Source organism: Chenopodium album, chromosome 11, assembly GCF_948465745.1.
Source record: "Chenopodium album chromosome 11, dcCheAlbu1.1, whole genome shotgun sequence".
Taxonomy (NCBI): Eukaryota; Viridiplantae; Streptophyta; class Magnoliopsida; order Caryophyllales; family Amaranthaceae; genus Chenopodium; species Chenopodium album.
The window spans coordinates 46,505,486-46,521,678 of NC_137844.1; the positions used below are offsets into that span (position 1 = coordinate 46,505,486).

General features: G+C 32.9%; 1 protein-coding gene across 7 annotated transcripts in view; it reads left to right on the forward strand.

Moving 5' to 3' along the window:
* Positions 1-12,647: 12,647 nt before the first annotated feature.
* Positions 12,648-16,193, forward strand: part of LOC145568975 (TPR repeat-containing thioredoxin TTL1-like) — a 4,768-nt gene continuing 1,222 nt past the window's right edge. For 2 of the 7 annotated variants that reach the window (XM_081628351.1, XM_081628353.1), the window contains exons 1-4: positions 12,649-13,596; positions 14,451-15,459; positions 15,589-15,758; positions 15,861-16,180. In XM_081628351.1, coding sequence (XP_081484477.1) covers positions 15,377-15,459; positions 15,589-15,758; positions 15,861-16,000 — 393 coding nt within the window. In that variant the 5' untranslated portion in view covers positions 12,649-13,596; positions 14,451-15,376 and the 3' untranslated portion in view covers positions 16,001-16,180. Of the gene's footprint in view, positions 13,597-14,450; positions 15,460-15,588; positions 16,181-16,193 lie in introns of all 7 variants that reach the window. The other 5 variants (XM_081628352.1, XR_014096030.1, XR_014096033.1 and 2 more) reach the window with 5 other exon arrangements.

The window sequence follows — 16,193 nt, forward strand, 5'->3', positions numbered from 1 at the left end:
TTTCTTTTTATTTTCTTGTCAGACTCACTTTTTAAAAAAAAAAATAAATTAAATAAATAGTAAAAAATAAAAATTAATGCTTCACAATTTACACACATGCACTCTTATTCACTTCCTAAAAAAAAAATTACTTATCTCATTGATTCATTGCACTTTAGGGCCTGTTCTTTTTAGCTTAATTTCAGTTCATCAATTCAGTTCAATTTCAATTAGTTTAGTTCAGCTTCAATCAGTTCAGTTCCTAATTTCCTTCTCTCATAAACAATTCATTTCAATTCTATTCAGCTCAGTTCAGTTCAATTCAGTTTAGTTTAGCTCCAATAAGTTCACTTAAGTTGTTTTCAGTAAATTAGAACAAGCCCTTGGTATGTCAAAAAATTCCCAAAACTTTGACCACAAATCACAAATATTAGAGATATTGTAATTAATTGTATGGGATCTTATTAGATTTGATTTTATATTTATCCTTATATTTATTACTTTTAAAATATCAAATTACTAGATCAAAATTCGTACAATACACAATTTGAATATATATCTTTTTAAAAAAATGTCAACTAATAGAGTATAGAATAATTGATTCACAAAATGAGGAATTTTTGAACAAAAGAATAATTTTTTTTTTTTAAAAAAAAAATCAACAAAATATAGTATAAAAAATTGATTCACGTTAAGAGGGATTTTTTTGGAAGAGTACAATTTTTAATGCGTTTTAGGTTAAATGATATTCACACTTTTATGTCTTTAGAGCAAGATTAGAGTAGTCTTGTCTTAAAACTTTAATCCATTGCGACATCAATTATTAGGTTATTTTTTTAATATATAATTATTTTAATACTCTTTAAGACTTGATCAAATTAACTCTTCATCCTTTAGACTCATTTTTTATTTTATATAAATAAAACTATATTAATTTTTTTTTAAAAATAAAAAAGTTAATTGATTGTTAAGTTGAGTCTTGAATGGGCAAAATAATAAAATTTCTCTCCTCTTTCCTCCTTCCTCTCTCCAAAACCCTAGCCTCCATTGTTGAATTTTGAAGGGACTTACATTATGGGTTTTAACCGGTGGAAAGCCCCAATCCTTGTTTCTTTAAAGTTTTTGCAGGTTTATTGATGATGCTTCCTCCTTTTGGGAGGAACTTTTCTCCCTTGAAAAAAAGGGTTTCCGATCTCCTTCGAAAGACGAGGTTTATCTCCTCTTTTCGGGGGAGAAATTTCTTAGTATTGAATCCATGATGTTAGATCTAATAGATTGTCGTGAAATTATTTTGTTGGTGAAAAAGTTATCAAGTTTTCGAATATAGACAGATGAATCGGAAGGCATCTTCACGGTTACAAAGGATCGTTAGATTGTCTCTCCAACAAGACTGTATTTTCCAGTGATATAAGCGGAAGACGTTCCACGGTGTAAGATCCGAAGGATTTATGTCTTCGTCGTGTGCAATTACTAGATATATAAATGGATCAAATTATGGAGATAATTAAGTTCGTACATTTGGGTCGTCGTTTTATCATAGTTAGAGGTACTAACGATCTTTGGCCTAGTAAAATAGCCCAAAGCCCAATTGGATGGATCCTATAAGGTCACACAAAGGGTCTAGATCGGGCACGAGAGGACAAGGCCCATGATGGGCCTCATCCTCTAGTATGGCCGGCCACACAAAGTGGATTGAAGGGTTTTGGGCTTCCTAACCCTAGTCTAATTATAATGTGATTATAAATAGACTAGGTGCCTAGGGTTTGCGAAGTAGTAGTATGCAATTATCTGATCAGTGAGATCAAACCCTAATTAGCAAACACGAGACCAACCCCTCTCATACTCCTCTCTATCTCACAGCTCTCTCCTCCTCCCCTCTTGGTGCCAGTGTGGTGGTTCGTGGTGGTGGTAGATCTTGGTGGTCGGTTAGTCCAATAAAGGTGGTGATCGCGGTTTTCCTCAATCACTCGACCAATCTAGTATTGGTGGACGGCTCGTTCGAAGCTCGTGGACTAAGTAGAGGAGCAACGCTTGGGGCTCTATTCACTCCCTGATTTGTCAATCAAATTGCTACGTGGAATTCACGCTTCAAAGGTATGATTATGTGTCTTGTGTGTTATGCATGTGTTCTTGGGATTAGGTACTTTTATGAATATGATTCATGATTTTCCGTTGCGTAGTACCTATAAACTCCTACAAGATCTACTCGACGATTGTAGTTTTTATGAAGGGAAATTTTATTTGATTCAATATATTATGTATTTGTTGAGGTTGAATCTTTATTGTAGATGTTATATGACTTTTAATTAATGAAATATTTTTGCTATTCAAAAAAAAAAAAAAAAAAAAATTGAGTCTTGAATTTTCAAGACTCCACTTCAGATTTTGTTAAGATCAAACTTCATAAATGCATAAAAAAAGTCTTATCTTAAAACCACAAAATTAAAAATTGATGATGTCACCTAGTGTCTTAAGACATAGGGCTATTTTTGCTCTTATTGTGTTCTCCAATCTTGAATTTGGAAAGGCAAAATATATATAGGAAAGAAAAGAGAGAAGTCATAAGCAATTTTGGTGGGATATTTTTTTTCATGAGATTATAACATGTGTTAATGTGTACAAAGATGATATAAGCAGTTTTACTTTAGTTATACTTATAGAGTATATTTATATTTTAAGATGTGTCTTGGAGATTGAAAAAAGTTAAATGTAGCAATCTTTAAGGCGATGAAGGATATCTCAATTCTCAACTGATTAGAGCCCCCTTCCGGTTCCAAGTGATATTGAGATCGAATCTTATTACCACTTGCCCTTGTGGGCTGTGGCCTTGTGACTCTCTAAACACCAAAAAAAATAAAGGATATCTCCCTAACTCCCGTTCAGATCGCATCCATCTTTTTACTCCTACTGTTCTACTTAAATTCAACAATTTGATTAGAGCAAAAATTTATGAATTTGAGTTAATTGGTTAAAATATGGAATTCACATTGTTACGGAATAAAAAATTACTCCCTATGTTTTTTTTTTAAATGCATCAGTTTGACCGGCACATTTGTCGAGACGTAACTTTGACTATGAATATTTTTAATTGTGCTTTAATAAAAAAAAATTATAACAAAATTATATTATGAAACTAGAAATTTTGACTAATCTAATGATATATTATATAATAACATTTATTCATTTTGTAGAGGTGAATAGATTAAGTCAACCATGGTATGTGAACAGTGAAAAATCAAAATGATGCATTTAAAAAAAAAAACGAAGGGAGTATAAAATAATGCTCTCTCAGTTTCATAATGATTAACATGTATGCGTATACCAATGCAAATTTTTCATCGCAAGCAAATATATTTAATCTCATATCAGCAAAATTTATTAAAATTAAAAATTAATAATGTATTTATCGAGACGCATCAAATAGGATTCCGGATGAAGATATCTATACTTCTATACTAATATATTAAAAGACGTTTCTAACAACGTCCACGTGTCACGTAAAATGCCACATGGCTTTCCCTTCCTTTTGTTTTCATTACATGTCATGCATTTATAATAATAATAATAATAATAATAATAATAATAATAATAATAAGTTCACCACAAAATTTGAACTCACAACCTCAACTCTAGAACTAATTGTCTTATCACCAAGGTATGTAATTTTTTATGTGGTCTTTTGAATACAAAATATTAATATGTAACAAATGACAATGTGAACAACATTTTTTTTTTTTTTTTGACGAGATAACAACATATTTAATTACAAGAAAATTGAATCATAAATTACAACATATATTACTGATCAATTCCACGTAATAATGCGGGACATTATCCGTGCCCAAATACTAGTTTGTTCTTATATATAGAGAAGAATTTAACAAACTCCTCTTATTTTTTATAGCAAAAAAAATTCCAAATGAGAAAGATTATTGTAAATCGGATAGAGTTCAAGTATAACTTAATTACGAGTACATTTTAAAATAAAAGATGTGAAACTAAATTGACAGATGGAATATGTTTTTAGCTACTTTCCTCTTCTTTTTGGTATGGCTAGTAGCGTAGCTGTCGCTTTTAATTGCACTCCATGTATTTTAGTTGCTACTTTAGTTTTCATGCAAAGAAAATTTTTGAATAGAATTTCGTACTGTTGAGTACAGGAACTCACGTATGAGCATTTTCTTATTGGCTAAAGTATACTAGGCTAAAACTTATGGACAGCTCACATGTGAGGGGGAGTGTTGAGTCCAGTAACAACCCACATGTAAGCATTCTCTTGTCCCACACTAAAGCACTAAAGGGGGAGTGTAGTGGTAATAGAATCCCACATTGAAAGAATTCAAGAGTTACCACCACAATATAAGGTTAAGGGGCTACTCCCCTCATTGTCATATGGTTTTGAAGTGGAACCTCCTTGGTCTTGTAAAAGTGGTGAACTTGCACTCTCCCGTGACGGATGCGGCCCAAACCCATATTTGATTGTTGATACAAATACAAAAATATCTCGATACCAAGATTATACCATCTAATACTATAATTTAATACCAACAAACATTATTAAAGTCATTATGATTAAAGACATTTGCGGTACAACTCAGTACTCCATATGCTGAATTTAATAAAGTGAAGAAAATACACCCTTATACTGATATGTTTGAAAATCTATAGTTATGTTAGATTATTGTATTAGATTCGTCTCGCTATATACTTTTAAAACATCAATTTTTTTTTATTCTTTACTAAATACTTTATATAATTAAAGATATTAATGATATAACATGTGCTCCAATTCGGGGTGTCAATTCGGGTAAACAGTTCGGGTTTGGGTTGGGTTTATCAGTTTCGGGTTATAACGGGTCGGTTTATAACGGGTTGAAATAATTAGCGGGTCGATTTTGGTCGGATTTGAAAATTATTGGGTCAGTTCGGTTTGGTTTTTTTAATTGAAGTTTCTATTCGGATTGGGTCCTTATCGGGTCGGGTTCTAGTCGGTTCGGGTCATAATCAATTTGGGTTGAATCGGGTCGGTTTGAAAACAGGTTTAGCCTGTTTAAAGTGGGTTTCGGTTAAAATAAACAGTTCGAGTCTTAATCAGGACGGGTCGTAATTGATTCGGGTCATAATTAGTTTGGGTTAAACTGGGTCGGTTTGAAAATGGGTTTCGGTTCAAAACATATCGGGTAAAATTGAGTCCAATTATTATCGTTTCAGGTTATAATCGGTTTAGATTAGATTGAGCTTGGTTGGTTTGAAAACGAGTTTACCCAATTTGAAACGGGTTTCAGTTCAAATCATATCGGGTTAAAATTGAGTCGGATGATTATCGAGTCGAGTTAGTCAGATAACGGGTAGAACAGGTCATATTATAATCAAGTTAAGTCATAAATAAGTTAGGTTTATCGAGTAGTGGATTGAAACAGATTAGATCATAAACATATTGGGTTACAGGTTGTAAATGACTCAGTCATAACGGGTTACGGATTTTAAACGGTTTGGTCTCAACGGGTTACGGGTCGTAAACGGTTCGGTCACAACGGCTTACGTATTATAAATGGTTCGGTTACAACGGGTTACGGGTTGGAATGATTTAGGTTTATCAGATTTTTCCCGGGTTTTAACGGTTTTCGGTTTAAAATGGGTCGGGTTACTATCGGGTTTAGACGTAAGCGGTTTGGGTTGTTTTTAGTTTTGGGTTGTAACAGTTTGGCTTGATAACGGGTCGGGTTAGTAACGGTTTGCACAAATTCGGTTCAATTCAGTTTCTGGTTGGAAAAAATTGGGTCGGGTCAGTTTTCGGATTCCAAAAAACAGGTTTTAAACAGTTCAGTTCCTTTTCGGATCGGTTTAAAACAGTCAAATTTAACGGTTCGGGTCAGAAACTGACAACTCTAACTCCAATCGATATCATTTATAAACACCATTAAAAATATGTCTCTATTTTGCTTAAAAGTGACTATATGAGTTATTCTCAGAGATGATGAGAATAATGCCATAATGTTAAATCTAACAAGTTTTGGCCCTTGCCGTTTAATTTACTTTTGTTGTAAGATCTGTGAGCCCATTATCATATTAAAGTCAACTTGGCAAGTCTTATGGCAATAAAGGCACACACATCTTGGAGACGTTGGACCTTGGACCTTTATATATTAGTCGGATTTACGTAATTATGAATTTATGATCAGATTTATGGTGGTGTTGTACACTCCCTTAACACTATTTAACCGTTGTAATAATTAAACAACATTGGTAGTAGTTGAAGTGTTAAGGAAGTTGATGAATCATCCTTAATTCCTTATTACAAATAAAGTTTATTTATTAGAGTCAACTATATTATTACGAGTATATAAAAAGTCAATCTTGTGTAAGATGTTTGAACATTCCTTTTAGGCTTTTTATTGTTACTTGTGATTGTAGTGAATTAATGAGTGAAAAGTGCTACATGAATTACTACATTATGTACTCCTTTTTAAAAAAATAAAAATTTTAAGAGCTCCCTTCCCGGTTTCAAGAGATCCTATAATCGATTTTCATCACTCGCCACTATGACTCTCTAAACACCAAAATAAAAAAAAATATTAAAAAAATAATAATATTATGTACTCCTTTTTACAAAATAAAAATTCATTTCATCCAAAAATTTAGCCCATTAGCAAGTCTTCTTTTTTACTGTTGAAGAGTAAATTTCGCAACAACACATGTAAGTGTCCCACGTTGAGAATAGAAGAGAGAATTTAACACTGTATAAGGGTAAAGGACTACTCCTTTTATTAACGTATGATTTTAGGATGGAACCTTTGAACCTCATTTGACATTGTAAAGTTGTAAAATGTACTCTCTATCTTAATGACGCATGCAAGATGCAACCCAGATTTGTATTTAATATCTACCACATCTGATTTACATTACTCGCAACAAAAGAATATTTTATATCTTATAAATAAATTTTAAATTCTTCTCTAATCAATCAAACCTCTATAACTTCTTTTTGTTACCCACTTTTGCATTTTGAGAATTTACTTCAATTCATTTGTTTATAGATGTTCTTTACTTTTGCATTTTGCATGCTCCCCAATACACTACAGTAACTATTTAATTACATTTTATTAAATAACCAACTCAATCAAAACCATATGATATAGTGGAAATAACGAACTTTTTTTAATTTTCTATTTTGGTTTTTGTTTTCAGGAAAACAAAAAACCGAAAACAAAAAACAATCACGAACAAAGCTCTTAAATTGATAGTTGAGACCCAAAAATATGTTTAGACTCCATCACGTCCCTCACATAAGAGCTCCATAATATAATATTTTTTGTAATAAAGGTCCTTAACACTAACTCAAACCCTATAAACATTAAACTATCCTATTCAATAATTAGGTCTAGTTGCGGGTCACATGCATACCCGATCCTCAGATACGGGTTGGTTATGGATACTATATCGAGTAGGGTCCGATTTTGACAAATGATAATCGTGGAAGTTGTACATGACTACATGTGTTTGATAAATGCGTGCGTGGGATGGACACAAGAAGCTGTCCCTATCGGATAGTGTATCATCAATCCATTAAAATAGTACATGCCAGATACGGATGACTTCCCAAAATATAAAGTGGGTCCAATTCTTAGCAAACCCATACATAAGCCCAGAAGAGTTGGAGACCCAACCTCAGACACTAGTCTCTCTTGTGGGGTTACGTTGGTCCCTTAATTTGCAACTTTAGAAAGTCAAGACAAACAATTAAGTTAACTTCATAAATTCTTTTATGAAGAATAGGTTGGAATTCTTTGGCATTTGATAGATATGAGAAAACTTATTACTCCGTATAATAGAAGATTATCGTATAGAGTATAGATTATCTGATGATAAGGGTGGAGAATGGAGAGAGGAGGCAGAAGTTATCGTACGCCATTATGGATATGATGTAACTATGTTGGTGGATCAACTCAACCAAAAGCTTAAGCTGATGGTTGAGGCTCAGGAATATGTTTTATACTCTATTACTTCCCCTCACACGAAAGCCCGTTAGATTTGAAGTGTGGATGCAGCATAGACTCTCCTCTTACCCAGCACCCACTTAAAAGTGGGGGTGGATGAGATTTAAACCCGTGACCTCTATGTCACGTTGACTCTAATACCATGTTAGTGGACCAAATCAATGAAAAGGGTAAGCTGATGGTTGAGACCTAAGAATATGTTTTATACTCTCTCAAACTATGATCATATTGGTGAATTTTGAGTAGAGACTTAACTTAAGACTTACATACAAGGCTATAAGTTTTATGGAATAGAGTAGTACAAGACTAGATGAGGTTTGGATTCCAAAACTCATGTTAATTCAATATAAAATTAAGCTTATTTTTGTTGTTGGCCAAAGATGAGATGACATCTCATTAGCTAAAATAAGTAGTTATATTTATCAAAGATCTAAATAAAAGAGTGTTAATAATTTTTTAGGAGGATAAGTGAGCCTGGCTTGAAGTGAATCTTAGGATAATGCATGAAAGTGGAAAGAGTCTTATATAAAGTTGAGTTATAAAAAAGTAATTAAAAATTATGAAAAGTTGACATGAATCTGGAGATAAACTTATCTTTATTTATCGATCTATGTATATAATATGTAATTTATGTAAGAACGAAAAATGAGTATGGTGGATACAGATTGTTCTCCGTTCAGCGTTAAACATCATGTGACATTGAAAAAAGCCCTTTATCCTATTTTTTTCCCCTTAATTTAACAAAAAAAAAAAAAAAAAAAAAAAAAAAAAAAAAAAATTACCACCAGATTATATCATATATATTGCATGAGCTATACGCCTATACTCCATACCTATTTTAAGTTCCACTAAGAACTTGATAACATGTTATCGTCACATAAAAACTTTTTTCTTTTCTTTTAAGATCATCATACAAAAACTTAAAGTAACATTAGTATTAAAGTTTGTTTGTCATCGTCAAAACATTATAGAGTCAACCAATTGTCAAGGATAAAATCAATAATAACAAGTTTCATGACACAATAGGTTGAGCTTTGTGAATAAAATTAGGCCCAAAGGTTTAATGAATAATTATTGGGCCTGTTTAAAGTACAAGACTTGCTTGCAATAACTTTACTATCTCCTGAATTTTATTTTACATAAAAAAAGGAATCATTACATTTAAAAAGTACTCCTTTTAAAATAGTACTAGTCAACACTATTTAAAAAAGTTCTAATAAATACTTTAAGTGATTATAATAAATTCACGTAGAATATAATTATAAAAATATGGTAATTACATTGACACATCATACGAATTACGTAGTAACATGTTCAAGGGAGAGTTTTGCAATATGAATAGATGATAAGTGTAATGGATTGACTGTTCTAGAATGATTTTATGCGAAAAAGGTTGCCGGCTAAGGGTGTGTTTACTTCACTTGATTAGATCTAATTGAATCTAATTGAAATTTATTAAACCTAATTAAACTGATTTGAGCTTAATTATTAAATCTGAATGAAATTTTTTTTTAACATATTGGACCTTATTATCATTATTATTACATTTTACAATAGTTGCCTTTTTAAGAAAACCATTATAGAATATTCTAATTAACAATAAATTATTAATAATTTTAAAGTATAATAATAGTAATAACTAAACAATATACATAATAATAATATTGTAACACTAAAATAATAATTTTGGTATAATTAATATTATATATACTATTCAATATAATTAAATTATATGATTGAAACTTGTTTAGACTTGGTTAGAACTTATTGAAACTTATTATTGAACCTCAATTGTATTAACTTATTGAATTTATTTGAATATTATGGAAATTATTAGAATTTATTAAATTGGAAACCTATTTTTTTTTTTAAGGTGAAAAAAACACTCCCTATAACCACATTCACCACGCTTATATATACTTGTATTATTTTGGTATCTTTGAAATCCTTTATATAATTAAATAAAACATACTAGTATGAGATTATGGTAGTTTTATAATGAATACTCTTCTCGTATATGATTCCTAACCCTGAAGTAAAGGACCATAGATATAAAATTATATATGTCATTGATAATAATAATAATAATAATAATAATAATAATAATAATAATAATAATAATAATAATAATAATAATAATCCAAAACATCATGTTGTTCATGCCATGGGCGTTAGCTAGGCATTCGATCATACATGCATGCAACTAGGCAACTAGCATACATGATTGCATACATGCATGAATGCACAATGCATCATAATACATCAATGTCATATTATGCATGTACATGTAACTAGACATGCATATAGTGTTGTAAAATAAGTGTTTCAAATGCTACAAAAATATAAGAATAATGTTATGTGTTTGTTTACTCAAAAGGAAGATGGTGTGGCGTGACTTCGTCACTGGCTTTGAAAACGAATTCCAGCGCAACCGGGGTGTACATTGTATCGCCGGTACGTTCCCTAAAATTACACACCACTCTCACTCAAAGGCACTTTTGGGTGAGAGGTGGAGCCATATAAACTTATGCCCAAAAGAAGATGAAATGTGTTTAGCACTTTGTGGATAAGTATGTTGTAGTATATATGTTCTCTTGAGAAAATGTTCCAAGCAATATATATAAATCGCAAGGAGATTCAAAGAATGAATGTGGACACCAAAGGAGTGATTAAATCAGAATAATTATTCATTTTAATGGGGGGTTACAAGGGAATCCAAAAGAAAGAAGAAGAATATCAAGAGAATGACTTTAGACATCAAAAACTCTACTCCACAACCCGCTTGTGGGCAATCGTAGTTGGCCACAACCCACTTGTAGAGTAAACTGATTTCCTTCTAGAATAGACATGAAAAAGTGTACTCCACATCCCACTTGTGGACAAACGTTGTAGGCTACAACCTACTTGTGGAGTAAACTAATCAACATGGATTTTACTCTCTTTAATCCAACATATAGCACATGCATGCACATCCCCGTTCCTGGAAATTTATGGGCCCTAGGCATAATGTAAGAAAAGAGCCCCTTACGTAACAAATTTTTTTACACGCAATAGCTTTAAATATAAGACAATGAAAATCGCTTATATTATTTGAATAGTAAGTCTCCATACATAATAGTGGAGTAATAACTTTGCATAATATTTCGGTAATTGAATAAATATGAAACGGTGTAATCAAAAAGATTAATATTTTGGAGCAAATACTCATAGAAACCGGAAGATTAGAAGAAGAAGTAAAGAGGTTATATTGCATTGTTATTTCCACCTAATTGACATATACATAATCACAAAGTCTTATATGTGGCTAGCCACATGGTGTGGCCACTTCACATAATCACATACAAGACAATTAATTAAGTAATAGGGGGTTACGGTGATGAGTAAATGGGGTTACCTTAACGCGTATGTAGGTTACTTAAATGAGAAATAGGAGTTACTCTCTTAAATAAGTAGAATTATTCTTTCATTTTTAAAACAAAAGAATAGGGGTTACTCGAATGAACAAATGGAATTACTTATTTCTAATTTACTTGAATTCAATTCACTCGTTTAATGAATTTGGGTTACTTTTATGGACAACATGAGGTTACTATTATGAAAAATTGAGGTTACTAATACATATAAATGAAGATTACTCTTATAAACTAATGTGGCCACACCGTATGACTAGCCACATACAAGACTTACCCTAAATTTATGTTAATTGCTAACTAAATGCAGTAACACTAGTAGAAAAAATGCTATTTGTAGCGCCCTATTAGTAACTGGCGTTAAAAACGCTAGTTACTAAAACACCACTAGTAATTGGCTAAGATAATGTCAGTTACAAATAATATGACATTAGTAACTGGCCTTGTAGACGAAGGTTACTAATTTGAAATTTGTCAACGTTGGAAATTCTATTAGTAACCGACCCAATAAATGTTGGTTACAAATATTGAGTCAAATAAAATTTGACCAAATATTTAGTAACTGGCTTACAAACGCAAGTTAGTACTTTGTATCAAAATAATTTTTATTTATTTATTTTCTAAGAAACCTAAGTACGGAGTAGCTTTTTTTCATCTTTCCACTTGCGTTTTCAAATTCATGAGTATTCCTATATACTCATTTCTCTTCCAATAACTTCGATCTCCTTTTTCCTTGATAAAAATAAACGGTTATAGAAATTTTCAAGGGAAATTCTCAATGGTAACCCCCAACTTGTGTAACACTGAAATGGTGACCTTTTTTAAAAAAAATTATACAAAATGACCTTTATTAAGAATTTATTCTCCCTTATAACCTTATTTCACTAAATGATTAATTTAAACTAAACTATGGTTAGTTTTTTTTTTTTTTTTTTTTTTTTTTTTTTTTTTTTTTTTTTTTTTTTTTGTAAAAGAAAAAAACTTTAAAAAAATAACCCACCAAGCAGCCATCCAAACGCACACCACCACCTCCAAATTAAACCTGCCAGCCACCGCCACCATCCTTCATTCACCGCTGGCGACCCTAACCTAGGACCCAAGAACGCTCCCCGACCACTGCCTCTCCCTCTATGTACGCTGACAACACTGAAACCCACCACCGCACACCATTTCGAACACCAACATGATTTTGATTTTAGGTGGTGGTTTTGATTTCGGGTTAGGAGGGATTCGGTTTTGGATTAAGAGGGATTCGGTTTCGGGTCTGGGTGTGAGGGAGGGTGTTCGTCTTGATCGAATCCAGGTGGTCAACGACTAAACGGAGAGGGATGGAGGTGCGACGAGTGAACTGTGGGTTGTGGGTCGAAGGAGAGAGGGAGTGTCGTGGGTCTGGTGGGGGTATCGGGTTGGGGTGAGGGGCTGGTGGCGTCGAAGCGGCGACTGAGTGAGGCTGAGGTGGAGGCGTAGGTGGCGGCGGTGGCTAGGAGAATTGACGGCGAAGGTTGCTGAGGGGTTGGGTAGTTTTTTTTTTTCTTTTTTTAGGTTTTTTTTTTTTTTAAAAAAGAAAATCTAACCATGGTTTAATTTTTTTAACCAAATAAGACTCATTAAATGTCATAAATAGGATAAGTTTTTTAATGAAGGTCATCATGTATAATTAAATAAAAAGAGGGTCACCATTTCAGTGTTACACAAATTGTGGGTTACCGTTGAGAATTTCCCAATTTTCAATTAAAATTGCTTCTTGTTCATGAAGAATGATCTGAAATTCAGCAAAAGAGGGCTATATGGAGGTTAAAAAGAGGTGTGTAAAATTTTGAATTAGGGTTCATGAATTAGGGTTGATGTAATGAACTGAATTATCTCTTTTATTGAATAAAAACCCCAATTAGTTATGAATTATATCTCTTTTAATTTTTCGTTCTATCTGCTTTATGTTACTTTGGGTCTTGCTTAGTTGCCATATGCTCAATTATGTCTTCATGATTTACCAACCATTGGTGATTGATTACAGCAGTTCCGGCTAAATTGTTTACTCTTTTGCTCTTAGATTCGTTCATTTCCCGAGTGAAGCCTAACATCTCCCTATTTTTTCACAAATTCATCCATATTCTGCTTCTTTTCTACCATTTTTGCTGAAATCAGCTTGTAAAGTTCACTTTTTTTGAGCTTGGAACCTTCAATTTCAACTTCTGGATAACTGGATTTGGGTAACTTCATAATCCCTTCATCTTTTTTTTTTCCGTGTCTTTTTTTTTAAAAAAAAAAAAATTCAAATTTTAGCTTCTGGGTACCTCGGTTTTGTAGTTTCTGATTTGTTTTGAGTTGTTTCTTTTAAGTTTACGCTTAAAATGTGGCAATTTGCTGTTTCCATTTTCTGTGGATTTTGGGTTATTTCATATGTTTTGATTTAGTAGTTTTTTTATTAATATTTGCTGCTTTTTGTGGATTTAATTTTGTGGGATTTCTAATATGTATATGCAAGTTTAAAGGGTTGTGTGAAAATTGTTCGTTGCATGTGTACCTCCCTTTTTCAATTAGTACAAATTGGTTCAGTTAGGTTTCTTATTTATTTGTTGCTATGAACATGAATGATTCTTTGTATTGCTTAGGATTTGGGTGTTAGTTGACTTTTTTTTTTTTTATTATCTTGGCTTTATTAGTTGTTGATTCCTTTAGGAATTCTATCATCTTGACATCCATTTTTAGTATATGGGGGAAATTTTAGTGGTACGGAGAAGTAATTAGGATAGTGTGTAGAGAATGTTAGAGTCCATTGTTGCTTGAAATGTTGGTTTTATCTATGAAGGGTGAATATTGTTGTAGTTAGAGGTATATTCGCACAATCGGTTTCTGTATCTTAGATTGTTTTCAACCAAGTTGATGTTAGTTTCCCATTGAAATCCTTCTTTCAAGGGTTTTCCTGAGATAAAGTTATGTAGAATGAGTAGGGTGTTTTGTGTAGCTTCCTGACTGTTTGATAGCTGTATTCAGTTGATCAATTGTGTTTCATTTCTGAAAAGAAGGTTTAACCTTGTTTGCTTTTTGTTTGCCCTGTTGCTAGGTGCTATAGTTTCCTGCCTGCAACATCGATGATTGACGTGTAGAACTCCGCTTTCAGCATACCTTCAAGTTTCGGATTTAGCTGTTTCCTCTTTTTAAGTAGTGGTTTGTTAGATTGAAGATGGGGACATTTCGCTCAAACTACCCCATTATACCTGAAGGAAACAAAAGCAGATCTGTCCCGCACTTTTCATGGTTTCACCCGGGAAATTATCTAGCTGCGACAAGAAATGGATTTTGATTTGTTTAATCCAATTCCGTTTGCTCAAAGGATGTGGATTTGACGAATTATCATGTCAATAGGAAGAAAGGAAGGGGTTTTTTTCACTGAGGTTGAGTTGTCATTGTCCATGTTTAATTCGAGCTGGCTTCATTCTACAAGTTTGATTGCCAATTGTGATTTAACATGCTCTAAAAACTTGGTTTGGTTGCTTGTCACCTGATGATTAGCTGCCGATCATGTTGCCACAAGTAGTTCCAATGATGCTATATTAGATAGTTCTTGTCCCTGCACATGTTTTCTTATTGTTTATAAACTAATATTTTTTAGGATATGTTACTTTAAGAAGGAGAAATCATTTTCGGATGGTGGCAGTTGATAATTGATGTCATTGACTTGCTTTAGGGACCCTAAGTATTTGTTAATCATGGTAGTGGAATTTGTAATCAATTTCTATCAATTTCTTACTGTGATTTTTCTTTGAACATGGGAATTACTTTAATTTCTTCGACCATGTGTATTGAAGACACTAATTATTTGAATATGAATTTGCATTTTTTTGCAGTTATTTATTTTGTTTCTTGGCTATATTTAGGTCAGGACAGGTAGATGTTGCTAGGAAACACCTATTCTATGCAGGACATCAGCCTGAGGCAACAGAACTCCACAAATTCAAGTAGTGGAGAAGCATTTAAATAGATGTTTTGATGCTCGGAAATTTGGAGAATGGAAAAGTGCATTGCGGGAAGGAGATGCTGCGATTGCGGTTGGAGCTGACTATTCTCCTCAGGTGAACTTTTTTTTAATTGTCAGTAGGTTGCTGGAATATAGTATACTTTCTATTTTTGGAGAAGTCCATAAATTTCTATTTGGTACTCAAGCTAAGTGATTCAATGAATGTTCAACTTTTCTCTTGTAGAGCAGAATCCCTTTTAAAGCTCCAGCAACTAGATGACATAGATAGCATTCTTTCACACATACCGAAAGTTAACCATCTTCGAACTGCTGCTCACAGAGAAAGTTTTTTGGGATGCTTTCTGAGGCTTACCTCTTTTATGTCCGAGCCCATATCGAGATGGCATTTGGAAGGTGAGTAGAGGAAGTCTTAATTATCAGGAGCGAGAAAAGTTTAGAAGCTTTGTAGGGAAAGTGAGAACATATGATGGATATCTAGCAGGTTTGAGAATGCAGTTACCAGTGCTGAGAAAGCTGGGAAGATTGATCCTAAAAATATTAAAGTTGCGAAACTGCTAAACAATGTGAGGCTAGTGGCAAGAGCTCGTGCACGTGGAAATGATCTCTTCAAATCAGAGAGATCCACAGAAGCTTGAGCAGCTTATGGAGAAGGCTTGAAGCTTGACCCTTCCAACTCAGTTCTTTTTTGCAACCGAGCTACCTGCTGGCATAAACTTGGGATGTGGGAGAAGTCAATTGAAGATTGCAACTCTGCTTTTCGCATTCACCCTAATTACACCAAGGCACTTCTTCAAAGGGCTGCTTCAAACAACAAGGTACGACACTTCT